We start from the raw sequence: 22,634 nt of genomic DNA on the forward strand, positions 1-22,634 counted from the left end.
CACATTTTGCACAACAACCTCTGGAATTAGTTTAATTACCTGGCCTTGATTCCTCGGAAGTACTTTTCTTAGCCGCTGTTGCTTCTTTTCCTGTCAGGGGTTTATGGGAAAGTTCAGCTTAACGGTGCTTATCCTAAGAAATCGTGGACACGTCTTGGAGCTGACATTGCCTCAGGGAATGAGAGGTAAGAAATGACAGCACATTTGGACTTTTTTTGTAGTTTCATTTGCTTCTGCTGAGGTTTTGTTACTATATAAAGTTCAATTTTAGGTTCAGCCTCATAATTCAAGGAGGAAAAAGTGGAAAAATAAAGGACCTTAATAATCTCTGTAAAATAATAGGAAGAAAAACATACAAAAGGTAGGCGAGGAACATAATTTATTCCAGGAGTAAATTTGAAGTAATACTTTAATAATTGCTGTCAATAAAATTCCCCCAAAATATAAATTCTGTGAGATAAGAGATGAAGTCTGATGTGAGAAAACAGGAGTCTAAATTGAAAATGTAGCTGCTTAAGATATAGACAGAAATAAAATAGGACAGAGGTGAAGCAGATGAAGGATCGTATGAAATTTAATAATACATTGGAGGTAGTAAAGAACACAGTCGCAGCAGTTTCAAACTGAACAGGTAATATGAAGAACAAACTGATGGCAAGCTGTCATAACACCGGAGATGAGACTGGGAAATGAAAATGATGAAAGATAAGGTGTTACAAGTAGAGATCAGAAAGTGGTAATATAGATGATATGTCCTTTTTGATAAGTGCCTAGACTAACTACAGTAGAGAGAATAATGAAAACGATAACAGAAGTACCCATAACAAAGCTGGGAGTGAGTCACAGTTAATTGGAGCACATCAGTGTCAGGAATAGTGGTTGCTTCATTACATGATCCTTATAGTACAAGAAAAAACAGGGTGGAAAATAAGCAAAAGAAAGAGAAAACACGAAGAGGGGATTCTGCGGTGGATGGGACAGTGGAGAACATAGGAACAAAGTCATCTATGGTGGAGGACGTGGAGAGCAGAGGCTGAGCATGGCAGGCTTCCAAGGAGTAGTATAGGTCAGGGCCACATTCATTAGCCATACTAAGAATTTAGGTTTTGCCCTAAGGGCATCATGAAGCAGTAGGTTTATAAGGAGGTGGTGTGGATGGGAGGCAGCACTTACAATCACGCTTGGTATGTAAAAGAAATAACTGCAGGTACCAAGTGGACGATAGGAGGAAGCTAACTGGATCTAGGGATACCAAGAGATAGTATAACTCTCTATAAGGAGATGCAGGAGCTATAAAGAAAATCAGGCAGATTTAGAGGCAGAAGATAAAATCTATATGGTGCATTGGATATGAGGGGCTTTCTTGGTTTCTGGTTTGTGTAGATGGATGGCGGTGTCATTCACTAGGAGAGGAATGAATTTGGGACAATGACTATTCATTCCGATTTGATAATTTGAGTTGAAAGTGCTTTCTGATCCCCAAAAGGATCTGTGAAGCATTTCTAACAGGGATCAATGAGAAACTTTAATTATAACTAAAAGGTTAGCAAGTTGGAATTTGGCAGGAGCCATATAATGGATTTTTTCTTATAAGAATGTGTTAAAAAACCTCATTCAGAGTCTGAGCTACAGGCTATTTTGAGAGAAACTCAATTTTATTAATTAAAACTATCCATAGTCATTAGCTAGCTACCATTTATTGAGTTCTTATCATGTAGGTTTGCTCTATGTCAGGCCTCTCCCATGCATTTTACATACATTATCTTATTTAAATCTCTCAATGTTATAAGTTAGGTATTATTATCTACATTTTATGGATATGAAAACTGAGGCTGGAGAAGTTAAGTAAATTTTCTAAGTTCATAAAGCTAGAAGTTCCTGAGGCTGGATTTTTATCCTGGTTTATCTGATTCCATTGCTTGTGTTGTAAATATTATAAATATTAAAAACAAAACTTCCTAGTATCAGTCCTGAGGAGAAGTACTTTAATGAGTTTATATGAGTGGTATATAATTAAAATACATTGTGTATTCATTATATGGGTATCCCATCTTTTAAAAAAAATTAAAAATAATTTAAGATTCATAAGAAGTTGCAAAAATATTAGTTGTAGTTCACATATATCCTTGACTCAGTGCTCTCTGATGGTAGCATCTTATATCACCAAAGAACAGCGGTTTTCAACCTGTGGGTTGCGACCCCTTTTTAACAATGAAAATACATTGCAGCATTAGGAAGGTTGAGAACCACTGCCATAGAACATTAGCAAATCTGGCAAGTTGCTATTGGTACAGCATTAACTGAACCACAGTTCAAGCCATTTCTTCAAACATTGCTCTACAACCTTCCCTATGTTGAAAGTCAATTTGATAAGCCTTTCTATTATACTGTGATATGAGAATGTTTCACTTGTCCCTTTTTGTGAATTTTCACCAGTAAAATTAGAGATCTGAATTTATTTGTATATAATTGATCGATTTTATGAATAATGGTAGCATGTACACTTCAGAGGCAAAGTTTCATGCTAACTTTATAAGCTTATACTCATTCCTCACACTATCAACCGAAGTCTGCTTAGCAAGATATTTTGAAGAAAAAAAAAATGTTTTTTGTTCTGTTTTATTCATCTCTAAGTTACTCTTTAGTGTGATTTGTTTGACTTGACTTTTGGGAGACTGGTGATCAAAAATGTTAGATATTTTTGGATTGTAAATAAGTGAAAGCAAGTGAGATTTAGATACAAAGAATTTGTTTTTACCCAATACAAGCGTTATGTGTATTTTTACTTGTGGGTCTTCCAAGGGTAACCATTCATCCTCTGAAATAAAATGGTTACTTTGTCAATCAGTGTTGTGATAAAGATTTAGATCTTATCCCGGCCATTGGAGGATTTTAAACAAGCAGGGACAGGGTCTGATTTATGGTTTAGCCTGATTTATGGCTGTGTAGAGGAATGATGGTTGGTTGTGTGAAAAACATTGCAGTGTTTTCAGGTGACACATGATTATGGCTTAGAGTAGCCTGGTAGTGATGGAGGTGGAAAGATATGGTAAAACATATGCTAAAGGCAGAGGCAACATGACTTGCTGATACATTGAATATTGGGTGAAAGAGAGTCAAAGATCACTCTAAAATTTCATAAGCAATTGTGTGAGGAAAAGGATTATGGAGAACCTCTGCCAAGGTTGTTTTTTTCTTATTCCATATCTCATTCAGTTTTAAAGAAACACAGTGCGTGAGGCATTATCCTGTCCATTTTTCTTGTTTATGCTCACTTTCTCAGGTGATTTATTTATTTATTTGTTTACCTGACAAGTAACAATTATATACATTTATGGTATACAGCAGTGGTTCTCAACCTTCCTAATGCTGCGACCCTTTAATACAGTTCCTCATGTTGTGGTGACTCCCTATCATAAAATTATCTTCGTTGATACTACATAACTGTAATTTTTGCTACTGTTATGAATCGTACCATAAATATCTGATATTAGGCGACCCCTGTGAAAGGATCATTTGACCCCTAAAGGGGTCACAACCCACGGGTTGAGAACCGCTGGTGTATAGGATGATGTTTTGAAGTGTACATACACTGTGGAATGGCTACATCTAGCTAATTAACATATGTGTTATCTCACAGTGTTATTTTTGTGTTGACAATACTTTACATTCACACCCAACATTTAAAAAAATATATAATACTTTAATATGTATAGTTGCCATTTTATACAATAGGTGTTCCTCCCATCTAACTGAAATTTTGTATAGTTTGACCGATATCTCCCCTCCATTCCCCATCACCCCGGTAACCACCATCCTGGTCTCTATTTCTATGAGATCAACTTTTTAGATTCCACATATAAGTGAGATAAAGTAGTATTTGTCTGTGTCTGGCTTTTTTCACTTATTTCTTCCAAGTTCATCCATGTTGTCACAAATGATAGGATTTCCTTCATTTTAAAGCCTGAATACTATTCCATTGTGTGTGTGTGTACATTTTTTTCTTTATCCATTCATCCATTTATAGACACCTTGATTGATTCCATATCTTGGCTATTGTGAATAACACTGCAATGAACACGGGAATGCAAGTATACAAGTACACAGTGTATGCACAGACATACTGATCTTATGTCTTTTGAATATATACTCAGAGTTGAGATTGCTGGGTCATATGGTGGTTGTATTTTTTAATGTTTTGAGGAACTTCCATAGTGTTTTCCATACTGAATATACTAAATTATATTCCTATTAACAGTGTTCAAGAGTTCCCCTTTCTCTATATCCTTGCTAGCCCTTGTTATCTTTCATCATTTTGCTAATTCTGATGGGTGTGAAGTGTCTCAAGTGATTTATTAGCATAATCTGTCATTTATGAGGAAGTAACTGTGAACTGAAGAAGAAATCAAGTTATTTCATACCTCACCCTTTTCTCCAGGACCTAGACCTTTAATTTGAATGTCATAATTGCTTTTATATGTATTTAAACATCATTAATTTGATAGGAGAAGTGGATACATAGATATTCGTCTACCTCTCCTGTCAAATTAATAATGTATTCTTTGTATATATTTTGTTTGGAGTATTTCTTCTCATTTTTCCTTCTATTCCATTCTCATCTCAGCACTCACATGGCTCTCCATAACAACTTTTGAATTGGCTCTGAATAGTAAGTGAAATAAGGGTGACAGTATCTTGCATTTACTCTCTGCTTTGAAAGATTCTATCACAACCTTCACAAGGCTATTGGTCTCCCCCAGCACAAATGTCCCCACCATCTGACAATATAAAATTTGATTTTATGATTTATAATTTTAAGAAAAATATGCTTTCTAGTACATGTCACTCAGCTGCTTAAGCTTTGTATTAATATATCCTGTTCTTCCAAGTGGCTCTAAGTCATGGGAGATTTTGTTGTTGTTGAGTTGGTGTATCTCTTAGTGTCTAATACAGAATAAAATATAAGAAGATAGCTCTTAAATAGTCGCTACATTGAATTGCTGTGTATTCTCTAGAAATAAGAACTTATTGAGCTTTTTGGCTCAATAGTATATTACCTAATAAATGAGAATGTTGAATTTATTTCAAAAATATCTATACTTTATTTTGCTTATTCATCAAACCTCATTATCATAGCTTAGTTGAAGTTTTAGAATATGGAATTGATGGCCTTATCTATTTATTGGCAGGAGTTCAGGATCACTTATGTAACCTATAGAAGATGATTGATTTTTGGTTCAGTACACTAATGGTTTCTAATATCAGATTGACTACAATTTTTTTCATTGGGAAAATGAGTTTGGAAGGCAGGTTGGAAATGATATTTCACAGTGAAAAAGACCTTGAACTTTGAGGGCAGGCAGACTAACTCTAGTTGAACAATTAACTAAATGTATTACTTTAGTCAAAGACTCCCTCTGAGCCTCAGTTTTATTTTCCATAATTATGAAAGTACTAATGCTTGGCTAATGGAATAGTTATAAGAATTAATTAAGGTATGCAAAATGCTCATTCCAATTTCTGGAAACAATGTAAATCTCAGAGGGTAGCTATCATGGTAATTAGGATTCTTTTAGTTGAAAGTAAAAGTAACCCTTCTTAATCTATTTGGGAGACTGCATCAGTTCCTCCCTCCTACACCCTTGATCTCATATTTCTCTATTTCAACCTCATTTTTTTCTACCAAACATTACCTTTTTTGTATTCTGTAGTATAAAAGTGAATTCACAGCTGTCTGGCTTTTCCAAGCTTTACCACCAGAGAAGACATTACTGTCAACTCCTAGTTTCACTAAAAATTCCAGGGGAAGGATTTTGATGCACAACACAGGTTGGATCCCACACCCACCTATGGTGAAGGGTTTCTGGATCTTTAATGTGTAGTTCTCACTAGAACTCCTTAGTATGATGGGTGGAGAGAACAATTGTCAGAAGGGGCATGATGGGTTTCCTGGAATAAGGGAGGGAAAAGAGAAGTTAGGTAGATAAATAATTGGTATCTACCATAGCTATTATTATTGTCATTATTAACATCATTATAGGATTTGATTTCTTCAATACCCAGCATAGTCTAATACAGTTTTAGGATCCTCAGTAGAGTGTGGCAGTCAGTAGCCATCCCTATTGCTGGGGGAAAACACCTTGGGATCTGTATACCCTGAGCCTGTGGACATCTTATTGCCATTAAGATATCCCCAAAGTTTAATTAATGAATTTAAGTTGTAGGTGTCTAAATGTGGATATTTTATACATAGCTGTAAAAACTTTTAAATCAAAATTGGAAGCATATTTCTTGTATTATTTGTAATTAATAAGTTTTTTTTTACTAATAAGTATAATATTTTTCTTGCACAAGGGCAAATATTCATGCCAAAACAAAGGAAGCTGTGCTTTTATTTTGTTTATATTTTTGAAAAGTTATCTTTAAAGAGACTTCCACAGTGATTATTTTTAATTTCCTTTGTCTTCTCATATGTTTTCCATTTAGGTCCAATTAAGTTTCAAATATTTCTTTTTAACTTTTTGTTTATTTATTGTTTAAGGTGTGTTTTGCTCAGAACAATAAGCAAGTCTCTCCTCTTCCTTGCACCTATGAGAGTCTCATTAGGAATAATCAAAGGCCTGAAATACAACTGGGATACTGATTTCACAGTCACTAAGCTAGGGTTTCTTGAAATGGTTGAAGGGTAGCCAAAATAGTTGAAGACTAGGATTAGGAGTAGTGAATAGTGAAATTTAAGGAAAATTGACATTTGACTAGCAGAACCAACTAGGTTATTGATACTGGCACCTCAGTTTTCTCTGAAGTTACCAATGTTGCTATGTGGACAGAGAAGTGAAAGTCACCATGTTCCTTTGACATCTGTAAGTCGTTGTCATGATGTATAGAATCCCCAAACATCAGGAGCATAGAGGAAAGATAAGTTTTCATAAACCTGTAAGGTTTTGAAAGCCATAATGGGAGAAGTCCAATTAAGTCAATTCATGTTTTCAATATAAAGTTTGAACTAATAATTTTAATAATTCCTTCTATACTTTGTTTAGAACATTGCTAGATGCTAAGGAGTTTAGATAGCTAAATTTTCATGTTTTTATTAAATATTTACTACTAATGATAACACAGTTGAGTAGCTGAGAAGGGAAGAGGTCGAAGTCATCCACACAGCAATAGTATTTGTTATGTCAAATGTATGGTGTTCGTGAGTTCCATGGAGAAGGGGGAGAGTTTGGAAGTTCCATGGAGAAGAGGTTCCCATGGAAGACTTCTTAATGGTGGAGTAGAAACTCCTGTCAGCTTTTAAGGATGAGTGAACTGAATAGTGATGCAGGGGAGAGTGATTAGATTTATCTGGCTGGAGAAGAGAGTTTATATTAGGAAGTTAGGGAAGGTTTTTTTAAATTTACATTAGGCTTAATTTTTTGTGTTATACAGTTTTATAGGTGTGACAAATGTATTAAGGATGTGTATGCACCTTTATATTAACAGACATCATAGTCTCACTGTCCTAAAAATCACATGTTCCATTCAGGATGAGGTTAAATCTCTTTGCACAAGAAACTTTTCAGAGCGTTGTTATGTTTTATGAGATTTTCTCAATAATATAAATAATAATAATAAGGATTATCTAGGTAATACAGAATGAAGTGAAGGACTGATATCATGTATATTGCTAATTGACTTTGTTTTGAGTTTATATCCAGAGTCTTACTTTCTGTTTAAAGGAGTTTTTTTTTTTTTTTTTTTTTTACTAAAATATACTATCTATCATAGGGAGATAGTATATTTTAAGAGAACATCACTAACAAACCCACCACCCATAGATAGGCTAACATTTTCTTTTTATTTATTTATTTATTTATTTTTTTGGCTGGGGCTGGGTTTGAACCCGCCACCTCCGGCATATGGGACTGGCGCCCTACTCCTTGAGCTACAGGCGCCGCCCTGATAGGCTAACATTTTAACATCCCTCTTTCCTATCTTCTATTTTCTGTGCATATATTTATTAAAAAGGGGGCATATTATTTTATGTCCTTTAAAAAAAATCAATACATCATGAACACAATTCCTTATAATTCAATGCTCTTCTACAATGTACTCTTAAAAATGGCTGTATAGTATTCCATTGTATGGTACATAGACTTTTTATAACCTCATAATTATGAAATACAGGAATACTATTTTTCTATTACCATTTATTAAGTAAGAACTAAAACTCAAACAGACAAGTTGAGGTTATCTAGTGGAAATAACCCTGAGCTTGAGAAGCTGCCTTCGTTTCTCCTAATTCAATCTCTGATTCCGTTTGTTTATCTAATCTTGAGTTTTGCTATTTAATCTCCTTGGATCTTAGTTTCTCTGTCTTTAAAAGCTGGCAGTCGCGTTAGTATTTTGTAGCTGTGTTTTCTAGGAAGTCCTAGTAAATCAGGATCAGTGCTAAGACTAAATTCATTCATTAAAGTCACATCAAGTGATAGCAGGCTTTTTTCTCTCTATAATTCTGTTTTTCTTCAACCTTGTGTGTACAGGTTTAAATCAATTACAATATCTGGTTCATAATAGACTCACCTCTGGCCCATAAATGACCAACTTTAATTTTTTTACTTATTTTGTGGGAGTTAATGTTTTATACCAAACATCTGTTAATCCTCCACCCATACAGTAGACTCTCAAGGATGTCTTCTGGCAGAATTTAAGTTTTTCTTCTTTTAAATACAAATGGCATATGTTTTATTTACCCTATATCCCTAGCACTTAATATGGTGTCTAGTGCATATCATTTTCTCAGTCAGTATATGTTGCATTATTCCCCTGGTCATGAACCTTGTTGCTCAGATGAACATTTAGTGGTAGAGGAGAATCTACGAATTGTCAAAGTTTGCTAAAATTTTGGCATTAAAGAGGCAGTTTAGCACCTTTCTCCACTCACAAAAATTGATTCAAGATGGATAAAGGACTTAAATTTAAGGCATGAAACAATAAAAATCCTCAAAGAAAGAATAGAAAAAACACTGGAAGATAACAACCTGGGGAAAGACTTCATGAAGAAGACTGCCATGGCAATAGCAACAACAGCAACAATAAACAAATGGGATTTAATTAAATTGAAAAGCTTCTGTACAGCCAAGGAGACAGAAACCAAAGCAACTAGACAACCTACCCAATGGGAAAGGATATTTGAATATTTTGAATCAGACAAAAGCTTAGTAAGTAGGAACTATACAGAACTTCAATTAATCCACAAGAAAAAAACCAACAATCCCATACATCAATGGGGAAGAGAGATGAAAAGAACCTTCTCTAAAAAAGAAAGATGAATGGCCAGCAAACACATGAAAAAATGCTTATCATCCCTAATTATTAGAGAAATGCAGATTAAAAACACCCTGAGATATCATCTAACCCCAGCGAGAATGGCCTATATCACAAAATCTCAAAACTGCAGATGCTGGCGCGAATGTGGAGAGAAAAGAACACTTTTACACTTTAGTTTGGTGGGACTGCAAACTAATACAACCTTTTTGGAAGGAAGTATGGAGAAATCTCAAAGAATACAACCTAAACCTCCTGTTTGATCCCGCAATTCCATTACTGGGCACCTATCTAGAAGGAAAAAAAAAAAACCTTTTATTTATAAAGATACTTGTACTAGGCTGTTTTTTGCAGCCCAATTTACAATTGCTAAAATGTGGAAACAGCCTAAATGCCCACCAACCCAGGAATGGATTGGCAAGCTGTGGTATATGTATACCATGGAATACTATTCAGCCATTAAAAAAAATGGAGATTTTGCAGCATTTGTACTAACCTGGATGGAGGTGGAACACATTATCCTTAGTGAAGCATCACAGGAATGGAGAAGTATGCATCCTATGTATTCAACTTTGATATGAGGACAATTAATGACAATCAATGACATGGTGGGGCATGGGGGAAGGGAGGACCAAACAGAGAAAAAGGGAGGAGGTGAGAGTAAGGAAAAGGAAAAAAAAGAAGAAAGAAAATAGTGACTAATTATCATGTAAATTGGATTTGATTTTGACTAAAGTACATTACTTAAACATTAATTTTTACTTCAACTTATTAATATGTTGTTTAGGATACAGGATACTGCATCCTCATTTATAAGTGAATTATGATTGTAATTTCCCCTTTATAATAATATATTTTTTCTAATTTTAATATCAGGTGTATCCAGATTAAGTAGAATGATTTTGAAGTATTTCTTCTTTTTCTATTGTCTATAAGATTTGGCATGATCTATTTTTTGAAACCATCTTTTATCTTTATTTATAAATATTAGTTGTCTATTCTTTGATACTTTGGGAAAAAAATAATAACTAGTCAATTGATGACTCCATACTAAACCTCAAAGTCAAAGCATTCTATAATAGACATACTCCAACGGAGGCGGAGCATGATGGCGGACAGGACGGACGTGTAGCCCACCTCTCCCAAGCCACCAGTTGTTCTTATATTGCTGTTGTTGTGGCTATTGCTTGTATGTTTATGTGTTTCCATCTATCTCTGTATCTATGGGCCCATGTGCCTGGTAACCTTTGTATCTGTTTATTTGTTCATTTGGACTCAATGAGCTTGGTGTTATGACCTGTAACCCTGAGCTCCTAACACCCCCCCTCCACTCTCACTCCGTGATCTGGAGACCTGCCCCCTCAGGAGTCCAGATTCTTGGCTGAACTCTCAAGAGGTATAGACAGGACCTAGACTGCAGCTGGCCAGTGCTGACACTGTAGCAAAGGAGCGAGAAGACAACGGTCGGCTGAGAGGGAATTAGACTGGAGCGGTGGTGCCCCGAGGTGCAGAGCAACAGCCATCTTCAGCAATAAAAAGGCCCACCCCCAGATATCCCATAGCCTCTCCTCCTGTCTTCCTGGGCAACCAGATGAGGCCCAGCATCTTCTCAGATGGCAACCACCATGGAACGGACCTGGGACTGAAACACAGGCCCCGTGAGTAAAGGGTTTTCCTGAGACGGTACTGACCTGGGTGGAACACGGGGACTAGAAAACACACCCGCAGAGCCGGGAAACTCTTAGGGTGGGGCTGATCCAGAGAACTGCTCTACTGAGCCTAAGACGCACCTGGCCCTTAGGGGATCACCAGCCCATAGACAAAGGAGGCCAAGAGGCTACAGCCAACAACTGATCGTGCTGCGAATACAAACCCGCAGGACTAAAGACAGGGCCTGAGACACAGGTTCTGGGAACTCAAATCAGCCTCTCCTCTGCAGAGGAATCTGGCAAGGTCAGAAACAAACTCCCACAGGGTTGTTCCCTTCACCCAGTAACATAAACTAAGGGAGGGGCTGGAACTGAGTGAACACCTCCAGCCTCCATCAAGTGCCCGAGGTTGACAGGCCACACCACTCCCTACTGGATAAAGACAGAGAATAGTGGCCTAGTTGAGCAGACACAGACTACCCTGTGACTTAGGCAGGTGCAAACCCCTGGAGTATCTGCTTACTGCAGACAACTGACTGGGTCACAGCCCTGTGTGGCTAGCAGAGACTGGGTGTGACAGAGCTGCAAGGTGGGGAAGGAGGCATCATTCTTTCCAGACTGATCTACTTACTGGTGGCTCTTCCTGACTCCACGCAGCACTGGAGCAAGCCTTTTAGAGCAGCCACCAGACCCCTGTGACCCAGTTCCCAGGGACTTCTTGAACTCTCCCACCCGAGGCAGCTGCTGACTGAGACAATTGACTTGGACTTTTTGAACTGAGTCACTCACCTGGGGACTATCCAGGTGGTGCCCTGGGTGTGTGGTTGTAGAAAGGTTTGATTTTCCTTTTCCATTTGTTGCCTGTGGTGGGTGGGGTGACTTAATTGCTAGTATTTCTCCACAGCTGAGACTTCAACCCAGAGTAACTGTTTCACTAGGGTCACATAGAAACCAGCTGAAAACAAGTCAGAACCACTTAGCCCCTCTACACCAAACAGGGCCCCAGTTTCTCAGGCCACAGCACTGTACGGGTCCTCGACAAAACACTAGAGGAAAATCAAAGGGAGTAAAACAATCATGGGGCGGAATCAGCGGAAAAACTCTGGTAACATGAATAACCAGAATAGATCAATCCCCCCCCAAGAAAAGATACGGCAGATGTAATTGAAGATCTCATTCACAAACAACTGGCTGAGATGTCAGAAATCGAATTCAGAATTTGGATGGCAAACAAGATTAACAAAATGGAATTAGGAATTCGTGGAGAAATTCAAAAGCTGTCTCAAGAATTTAACGAATTTAAAGACAAAACCACAAAAGACTTAGACACACTGAAACAAGAATTTGCAGCCCTCAAAGATATGAAAAATACAGTGGAATCCCTTAGTAACAGAATGGATCAAGCAGAAGAAAGGATCTCCGATATCGAAGATAAAGCATTTGAACGCTCCCAAACTCTCAAAGAGGAAGAGAAATGGAGAGCAAAAATGGATCACTCACTCAGAGAGCTCTGGGATAACTCGAAGAAGGCAAATATCCGTCTCATAGGAATTCCTGAAACAGATGAAGTGGCCTCACTGGGCGCAGAGGCCCTTCTGCATGAAATTATGAAAGAGAATTTTCCAGACATGCCTAGAGAACCTGAAATTCAGATAGCAGTTAGCTTCAGAACCCCAGCACGACTCAACCCCAATAAGACATCCCCCAGGCATATAATAATTTTTTTTTTTTTTTTTTTTTTACTGATATTCTTTTTTTTTTTTTTTTTTGTGGTTTTTGGCCAGGGCTGGGTTTGAACCCGCCACCTCCGGCATATGGGACCGGTGCCCTACTCCTTGAGCCACAGGCGCCGCCCAGGCATATCATAATTAACTTCACTAAAGTTAATATGAAGGAGAAAATTCTCAAAGCTGCCAGGAGAAAGAAATCTATTACCTTCAAAGGGAAGAACATTAGAATGACTGCAGATCTCTCTGCTGAAACTTTTCAAGCCAGAAGAGGGTGGTCATCAACGTTTAATCTCCTCAAGCAAAATAACTTTCAACCCCGGATCTTGTACCCAGCTAAACTGAGTTTCATTTACGACGGAGAAATTAAATACTTTAATGACATATATATGCTAAAGAAATTTGCCATAACTAAACCAGCTCTTCAGGATATTCTCAGACCTATCCTCCATAATAACCAACCTAATCCTCTACTACAAAAGTAAACTCACTCAGAAACTTCTGATCAAACTCTAACTTCCACAATGGCAAAAGGATTAAAAATGCCCACTGGACTTTCAAAAAACTCAATACCCCAAATTTCACCAAACTTATCAATGCTCTCCATTAATGTGAATGGCTTAAACTGCCCTCTAAAGAGACATAGGTTAGCTGACTGGATACAAAAACTCAGGCCAGACATTTGTTGCATACAAGCGTCACATCTTAACTTAAAAGACAAATACAGACTCAGGGTGAAAGGATGGTCATCCATATTTCAGGCAAATGGTATCCAGAAAAAAGCAGGAGTTGCAATTTTATTTGCGGACACAATAGGCTTTAAACCAACAAAAGTAAGGAAGGACAAAAATGGTCACTTCATATTTGTTAAGGGTAAGACTCAATATGATGAGATTTCAATTATTAATATCTATGCACCCAACCAGAATGCACCTCAATTTATAAGAGAAACTCTAACAGACATGAGCAACTTGATTTCCTCCAACTCTATAATAGTCGGAGATTTTAACATTCCTTTGGCAGTGCTGGATCGATCCTCCAACAAAAAGCTGAGTAAAGAAATTCTAGATTTAAATCTAACCATCCAGCATTTAGATTTAGCTGACATCTACAGAATATTTCATCCCAACAAAACTGAATACACATACTTCTCATCAGCCCATGGAACTTACTCCAAAATCGATCACATCTTAGGTCACAAGTCTAACCTCAGCAAATTTAAAGGAATAGAAATTATTCCATGCATCTTCTCGGACCATTATGGAATAAAACTTGAGATGAGTAACAACAGGAATCTGCATACACATACAAAAACATGGAAGTTAAATAACCTTATGCTGAATGATAGCTGGGTCAGAGATGAGATCAAGAAGGAAATTGCCAAATTTCTGGAACAAAACGACAATGAAGACACGAACTATCAGAACCTCTGGGACACAGCAAAGGCAGTTCTACGAGGGAAATTTATAGCACTGCAAGCCTCCCTCAGGAGAACGGAAAAAGAGGAAGTAAGCAACTTAATGGGACATCTCAAGAGACTGGAAATGGAAGAACAATCTAACCCCAAATCCAGTAAAAGAAAAGAAATAACCAAAATCAGAGAAGAACTAAATGAAATTGAAAACAAAAGAATAATACAACAGATCAATAAATCAAAAAGCTGGTTTTTTGAAAAGGTCAACAAAATAGATAAACCTTTGGCCAACCTAATCAGGAAAAAAAGAGTAAAATCTCTAATCTCATCAATCAGAAATAACAAAGATGAAATAACAACAGACTCCTCAGAAATCAAAAAAATCCTTAATGAATATTACAAGAAACTATACTCTCAGAAATACGAAAATTTGAAGGAAATCGACCGTTACTTGGAAACACGTCACCTTCCAAGATTTAATCAAAAACAAGTGGAAATGTTGAACAGGCCCATATCAAGTTCAGAAATATCATCAACCATACAAAATCTCCCCAAAAAGAAAAGCCCGGGACCAGATGGTTTCACGTCAGAATTCTACCAAACCTTTAAAGAGGAATTAGTACCTATACTACTCAACCTGTTCCAAAGGGTAGAAAAAGAAGGAAGATTACCCAACACATTCTATGAAGCAAACATCACCCTGATCCCCAAACCAGGAAAAGACCCAACAAGAAAAGAAAATTATAGACCAATATCACTAATGAATATAGATGCAAAAATATTCAACAAGATTCTAACAAACAGAATCCAGCAACATATCAAACAAATCATACATCATGACTAAGTCGGTTTTATCCCAGGGTCTCAAGGCTGGTTCAATATACGTAAATCTATAAATGTAATCCAGCACATAAACAAATTAAAAAACAAAGATCATATAATTCTCTCAATCGATGCAGAAAAAGCTTTTGATAACATCCAACATCCATTCATGATTAGAACACTTAAGAAAATTGGTATAGAAAGGACATTTCTTAAACTGATAGAGGCCATCTACAGCAAACCCACAGCCAGTATCATATTGAATGGAGTTAAATTGGAATCATTTCCACTTAGATCTGGAACCAGACAAGGCTGCCCATTGTCTCCATTGCTCTTTAACATTGTAATGGAAGTTTTAGCCACCGCAAATAGGGAAGAAAAGGCGATCAAGGGTATCCACATAGGGTCAGAAGAGATCAAACTTTCACTCTTCGCAGATGATATGATTGTATATCTGGAAAATACTAGGGACTCTACTACAAAACTCTTAGAAGTGATTAAGGAATACAGCAGTGTCTCAGGTTACAAAATCAACATTCATAAATTGGTAGCCTTTATATATACCAATAATAGTCAAGTTGAAAAAACAATTAAGGACTCTATCCCATTCACAGTAGTGCCAAAGAAGATGAAATACTTGGGAGTTTATCTAACAAAGGACGTGAAAGATCTATATAAGGAGAACTATGAAACTCTAAGAAAAGAGATAGCTGAGAATGTTAACAAATGGAAAAATATACCATGCTCATGGTTGGGAAGAATCAACATTGTTAAAATGTCCATACTACCCAAAGCAATATATAATTTCAACGCAATCCCCATTAAAGCTCCACTGTCATACTTTAAAGATCTTGAAAAAATAATTCTTCGTTTTATATGGAATCAGAAAAAACCTCGAATAGCCAAGACATTACTCAAAAATAAAAACAAAGCAGGAGGAATCACGCTACCAGACTTCAGACTATACTACAAATTGATAGTGATCAAAACAGCATGGTACTGGCACAAAAACAGAGAAGTAGATGTCTGGAACAGAATAGAGAACCAAGAGATGAATCCAGCTACTTACCGGTATTTAATCTTTGACAAGCCAATTAAAAACATTCAGTGGGGAAAAGATTCCCTATTTAACAAATGGTGCTGGGTGAACTGGCTGGCAACCTGTAGAAGACTGAAACTGGACCCACACCTCTCACCATTAACCAAGATAGACCCCTCTCACTGGATTAAAGATTTAAACCTAAGACATGAAACTATAAAAATACTAGAAGAGAGTGTAGGGAAAACCCTTGAAGAAATTGGGTTGGGCGAGTTTTTTATGAGAAAGACCCCCCGGGCAATTGAAGCAGCTTCAAAAATACACTATTGGGACTTGATCAAACTAAAAAGCTTCTGCACAGCCAAGAACACAGTAAGTAAAGCAAGCAAACAGCCTTCAGAATGGGAGAAGATATTTGCAGGTTATGTCTCCGACAAGGGTTTAATAACCAGAATCCACAGAGAACTCAAACGCATTAGCAAGAAAAGAACAAGGGATCCCATTGCAGGCTGGGCAAGGGACTTGAAGAGAAACTTCTCTGAAGAAGAAAGGCGCATGGCCTTCAGACATATGAAAAAATGCTCATCATCTTTAATCATCAGAGAAATGCAAAACAAAACTACTTTGAGATATCATCTAACTCCAGTGAGACTAGCCTATATCACAAAATCCCAGGACCAGAGATGTTGGCGTGGATGTGGAGAAAATGGAACACTTTTGCACTGCTGGTGGGAATGCAAATTAATACATTCCTTTTGGAAAGAGATATGGAGAACACTTAAAGATCTAAAAATAGATCTGACATTCAATCCTGTAATCCCTCTACTGGGCATATACCCAGAAGACCAAAAATCACACCATAACAAAGATATTTGTATCAGAATATTTATTGCAGCCCTATTCATAATTGCTAAGTCATGGAAAAAGCCCAAGTGCCCATCGATCCATGAATGGATCAATAAATTGTGGTATATGTACACCATGGAATATTATGCAGCCTTAAAGAAAGATGGAGACTTTACCTCTTTCATGTTTACATGGATGGAGCTGGAACATATTCTTCTTAGTAAAGTGTCTCAAGAATGGAAGAAAAAGTACCCAATGTACTCACCCTTATTATGAGACTAATGTAGGACCTTCACATGAAAGCTATATCCCAGTTATAACCTAAGAATAGGGAGAAAGGGGAAAGAGAGGGGAGGGAGGGGAGAGGGAGGCGGAAGAAGGGGGACTAATGGGATTACACCTGCGGTGCATCTTACAAGGGTATATGTGAATCCTAGTAAATGTGGAATGTAAAGGTCTTAGCAAAATAACTAAGAAAATGCTACAAAAGCTATGTTAACTAATGTGATGAAAATGTGTCAAACGATATATGAACCAAGTGTATGGTGCCCCATGATCATACTAATGTACACAGCTATGGTTTAATAAAAAAAAAACAAAAAAAACATAAAAGGCTTTCAAGAAAGTCCAGCCTGAGATTCCTTATAAAAGGTTCCAACAAAGCCAACTTTTTAAAAAAGCCTAAATGGCTAATAATTATTCTTATTGCACTCTATGCAAATAATCAGACCCAGTATACTGAAAGTACAGTTTATTTTGACAACTAAGTTAATTTTGCTATATTTTGTTTTTAGTAAAGAGAAAAATTAGAGAGAAAAAAATAGTTCAAAGAGAGGTAAAAAAAAAGGCTGTGACCCACCTGTATGAAATCCCAGCCTTGTCTAAAATGTCAACTCATAAAATAAGACATAACTGTTTTTACTAAACTAATCTGTTAATTGGAGTTAAGAAACTGGTCAAAGAGTATAGAATTATATACAATAGTTATATTTACTCTGAAGCCTTAAGACTCAACAAAGATCACCTGTTAGCTTTACTAGAGAATTTGTGCAGTATCAAATGTTACTTTCCCAGTAAATGGTGTAACTGTAAAAAAAAAAAAAAAAAAAATAGACATACTCTTATTTGACAATGTGAATGTTACTTTCTTTGCATTACTATTATTATTATTGCTTAATACTTTGTGGCAGCATTCTTCTGATTTCTTTTCTGAATGTATTTGTCTTCGTTTGTTCTTCGTGAGGATTTTATTTCTGGTCCCTATCTTAAACATTGTTATTGTTGTTAAAGTTTAAGCCCTTTTAATTTTGTGAAGGCAAAAAGTGGAAGCCTAATGAACACATGTATATGTGAAAATTAAAAAAAAAGAGGCAGTTTATTAAAATAAATGACATATGCTATTGAAGTTGGTAATGACTCTGAATAGAGAATAAAGCAGTCATATTCACTAGGAAAAGCTAGGCAGCAGTGAAAAACTGAACAGAAATGTTGTTAAATGCGAGTTTAAAAATACTCTAAAATGAACAAATCCCTCGTTGTTTCATAATGCAATGAAAGCACAATGCTTGGAACTTAGCATACTGGTAAATACATACTCGTAAGTTTCCACACTAAGATGGGAGATTGGAGAGAAGGTATGAATATTGTGTTTTTCAGAGGAGGATATGAAGTGAGAGGAGTTAAGTGACTCATGAAGGTCTCACAACTTGCAAGTGATACCTTTAGGATTCACATTGGTCTCTGTCTCCTACAATGAAGGTAGGAACCTTAGTGTGTGACGATTAACTTTCCAAAACTGGCATGATAGTCTTCAGAAAATAAAATATCTCTTCTGAAATGCCTTTATTTAAATTGTTGCCCAATCCAGAAGAGAGGTTGTGATGATAGAAAACTACGTACACATGCATATACTAAATTCTAGACTTATGATTTCTTGTTTCTTTGCCTTATATTTTGTAGCCATGGAATAGCTTTGCTTTCCCTGTAACATATACATTTGTGAGCCAGAAAACTGACTCTATGAGCAGCACACCTTTCACAAAAGCCCCTTCCTTTCCGTGGCTGCCTGTTTGCTATTTCTACTGCAGTCTCCCCAGTGAGATTCATTGGTCTCAGAAGATTTCTTTCTCTCTCTAGGCTTAGTAGGTATCTGTGTTGCTCTCTCTGTATATTTGATATCTTTTTTTTTTTTTAATGCTATTACAGAATTATTGTAGAGGATGCAGTGGACTGGAGACCCCATGACAAAATTGTCCTCAGCTCTTCTTCTTATGAGCCTCATGAAGCAGAGGTCCTCACTGTGAAAGAAGCCCAGGGCCACCACATTAGGATTCATGAACGGCTCAAACACCGGCACATTGGTAAGACTTTGCTTAGTGGGTTAAGAGACATGAATGGGCCAGGAGGAACCTGCCCAGCAACCTACTTTCAGGACTTTGGATGTGATTGCCATTCAAAGGAGAAGGATAATAATACCTTTTCACTGCTCTAGACTCATCCTAGATGACTTAACTCATATCATTCATGAATTTTATTGCCTAATTTTAAAAGAATACTTAGATATATTTTTTCTTTGCTTTTTATTTATAACAGCAAGTCTAAGAATGGAAAGATCAAGGATCTTATTCAACGTCACTGGCAGTTTTGTGGCTAAGCCAGCATAAAACTCATGGGCACTGAGTTTCCAGTTCATTTCTTGGCACAATGAATTACACAATCCCTTAGAACATAGTAGTTATTGTAAAAAATTACTTCATTTTCCATGCTTGGAAAAGTGTCCTTCCTGACATGAGTACATTTTATGTGTTGAAACATATTTTATTACTATTAATGAAGAAAAAAGAAAAAAGTACCATTTTTTTAAAAAGGTATTGAATGTTTATTTGCACTTATACCAGTTAACATGTACTGGTATAATAATAACAGCAATCATCTTCTTAGTTCACTCTAATAAATAAATCTAACCCAGGAGAAATAGCCAATCAGTGGCAAACCATGGAAATAAAGGAGTTTAAAATGTGTTGCTATTTCTGACATGTGATAGCGAAGTACATGCTTTCATCAGAACTGTCTAAAGCTGTGTCCACATCACAGTAGCAAGGATGATTTCTTTTTTAAAAAGTGGCAGAGAAAAGAGAAATTTTCAGCAAGACTTGTCTGTAAGATCCAAAGTAAAATGCAAATGGCGGGCAACGAAACAAACTAGCTTCAGGTCGCACTGCTCTGAAAGCTGCTCAGATAGCTGTACGCAGAGAGGAGGCTGCTGCTGCCGCCAGGTGGCTTTACTTCTCTCTCTTTTGCTCTTACATGTTGCTTGCTTTGGCCACGTCATTTCTTCAGTTGATCTGGGATTTTCACTCTCATGAAAGAGGTCCGTTGACAATGTATAACCAAACACCAAAGTCTCACACTGACACATTTAAGGAAGGTTGGGGACTCCACTAATTGGACAGGCCTGCCATGACTACCGTGCACCAGTGGTCTGTCTGGGTACCCACAGTTATTGAATTCTTGCTCAAACACTCTCACTCTCATCCCAAAGAGAGACAAGTGAAAAGGTTTTTCATTTCTCAGCTGACATTTGTGGAGAATGCCCGAGGAAAAGTAGACCTTCATGTTGGTAGGACTTGCAAGGGAGAAGGAGTGTTTTTATTTGTCATTTTTGTCAAGTCCCCAGCTGGTGATTTCTAAAATAGGTCCTTAAAGGTTTTTGTGTTTTTTTTTTTCTTTTTTTTTTTCCTTCCCAATTCCTGTTGTCCCAGGAAGTGTCCACGTCATGGATAATGGCAGGCATATTCGTTTGGCTGCTGAGGTTGGACTGTTGACCCGCAATATACAAATTCAGCCTGACATTTCGTGTAGAGGGAGACTGCTTGTGGGGTCCTTCAGAAATTCCAACAGGGAAGAATTTTTAGGTAAATGAAATTTTAAGTTACTAAGCATTTAGTAGACTTTACCGATTTGGGGCCTATTAATCTGGGACACTCAGAAATTCCAACTGTGAGAATTTTAATATATAAAACCAAATGTTCATATTATATGGTTCCTTTGTGCTCCAAGAAGCTATGAATTTTCAGTCCTTATCTGTGCTTAATTATCAGTGTGATGTTAAAATAATATACTAGCGATCAGCACATATGCACATTTTTACCTCAAAGAAAACAACTTCAGCAGATGTGAAATTTCCTCTGCTTTGAAATTATAGATGATTTAATGACCACTTGAATTTTATCTCTTTCCTGAATTTCTATTACTCTTTCCCAGTAGCATGCTATATCTGATGACAGGCATCAGTTCATGCTATAAATTAATAGCATAAATTTAAATAAAAATGATTTCCATATTCCAGACTGCTTTAAGGATCAGTTTAATCTTTCTTGTTTCTTTCAAGCTTTAGCCCTGTTGAAGTGCTGCAAAAGTATTTGATTAGGACCTTGTATTTTAAACTCATATTCCTTAAACATGATTCCAAAGTTGTTTCCTGATCAAATAGTTTGGGAGTAGGTTCATTGTAGAAAGTCACTATGCACATGAATATAATAAAAGTTCAGAGAAGACCTGGAATAAAAGATCTGACCACTTTCCAAATATATGCAGCATGGCCCAATTATTTCACCAGTTTATAAAAGGACAGTGTTTGGACCTTAATTCAAAAGTTCAGGATTTCTAGCTCACAGAGAAAACTCTCCCTCTGTCAGTTCTATCTTCACAAGTTCTTATCAGAGGTGATTTGGGGACATTTGACCTTATCTGGTGACTTATTTATGTGTTATAACTTGGGGGAGAATTTAGTGGGTGCCAAACATCTTGTAATACAGAGGGAAACCATCCACAGGAGAGGAGTATCTAGCTTGAAATGGCAGTAGGGCTGAGGTTAAGAAACCTTGTTCTAGAATACTGAGACCAAGGTTGGGTCCTGGTCTTTTGGAATGAGACTATCCTGCAGCTGAGGAAGGTGGAGAATCAAGGAGGGGGAGCAAATGGACCCAGTAGACTGAAGCTGCAGGAGGTCAGGCTGGAGCATGGTCATAGGAACAGCACAGAAAGCCAATGATTTGTACAGTTAAGCCAGAGCTGAGCCACCAGCAAGAATGACTTGATTCTTAAATCTTTGCCATTGCTGATCTAGGGAATTCTTAAATCATCCCCTAGAGAAGTGAAAGAAATATGTACTTCATGCTTCTTATGGATCCAAAACTTTGTGGACTTTACGAAGCAAAAATTTATCTTATTTAATTCTAATATCCCCAGGAGAAACACATTTTACCTTCCTACTATAGGAACAGAGTCTATGATACAATTGCCTGTTTATTTACATAACTCTTTAATGACCTTGAGGACTCCTTGGTGGTAAGGATGAGTCTTTCGTCTGTTTTTCAAGTATGATGAATTCTGTGTATTAGGCACTCAATAAATATGAACTGATCAAATTAATGCTGAATAAGAAAAGTTAACTACTAAGAGGAATCGTGAGTGACTCTGTAGTTCTTATTTAGCAAGCTTTTAGTTTAATAATAGTTTTGGATTTACAGAAAAGTTACAAAGATAGTATAGAGAGTTCTTGTACACCTTTCACAGTTTTTTTTCTACTAATAGGAGACACATCACTGCATATCAAAACCAGGAAATTATCCCTTATAGATTGCCATTAACTAAACTCAAGATATTTTTCAGACTTTACCAGATTTTCTACTAATGTCCTTTTTCTGTTTTAGTATTCAATTTGGGTTACTACATTGCATTAAGAACCCTTGTATTTTTCTATAATATGTCCAGAACCTAGAATAAGGAAGGATATGCAGGTGTAGGTCAGGATGCCAGGCATGGGT

General features: G+C 36.9%; 1 protein-coding gene across 3 annotated transcripts in view; it reads left to right on the forward strand.

Annotated features, from left to right (window-relative positions):
* The window catches only part of PKHD1 (PKHD1 ciliary IPT domain containing fibrocystin/polyductin), a 497,465-nt gene that overhangs the window by 350,016 nt on the left and 124,815 nt on the right, over positions 1 to 22,634 (forward strand). For 2 of the 3 annotated variants that reach the window (XM_053602538.1, XM_053602540.1), the window contains 3 exons: positions 98 to 185; positions 19,012 to 19,166; positions 20,568 to 20,720. In XM_053602538.1, coding sequence (XP_053458513.1) covers positions 98 to 185; positions 19,012 to 19,166; positions 20,568 to 20,720 — 396 coding nt within the window. The remainder of the gene's footprint in view (positions 1 to 97; positions 186 to 19,011; positions 19,167 to 20,567; positions 20,721 to 22,634) is intronic. The other variant, XM_053602539.1, reaches the window with a different exon arrangement.

Source organism: Nycticebus coucang, chromosome 9 (assembly GCF_027406575.1).
Source record: "Nycticebus coucang isolate mNycCou1 chromosome 9, mNycCou1.pri, whole genome shotgun sequence".
NCBI classification, from domain to species: Eukaryota; Metazoa; Chordata; class Mammalia; order Primates; family Lorisidae; genus Nycticebus; species Nycticebus coucang.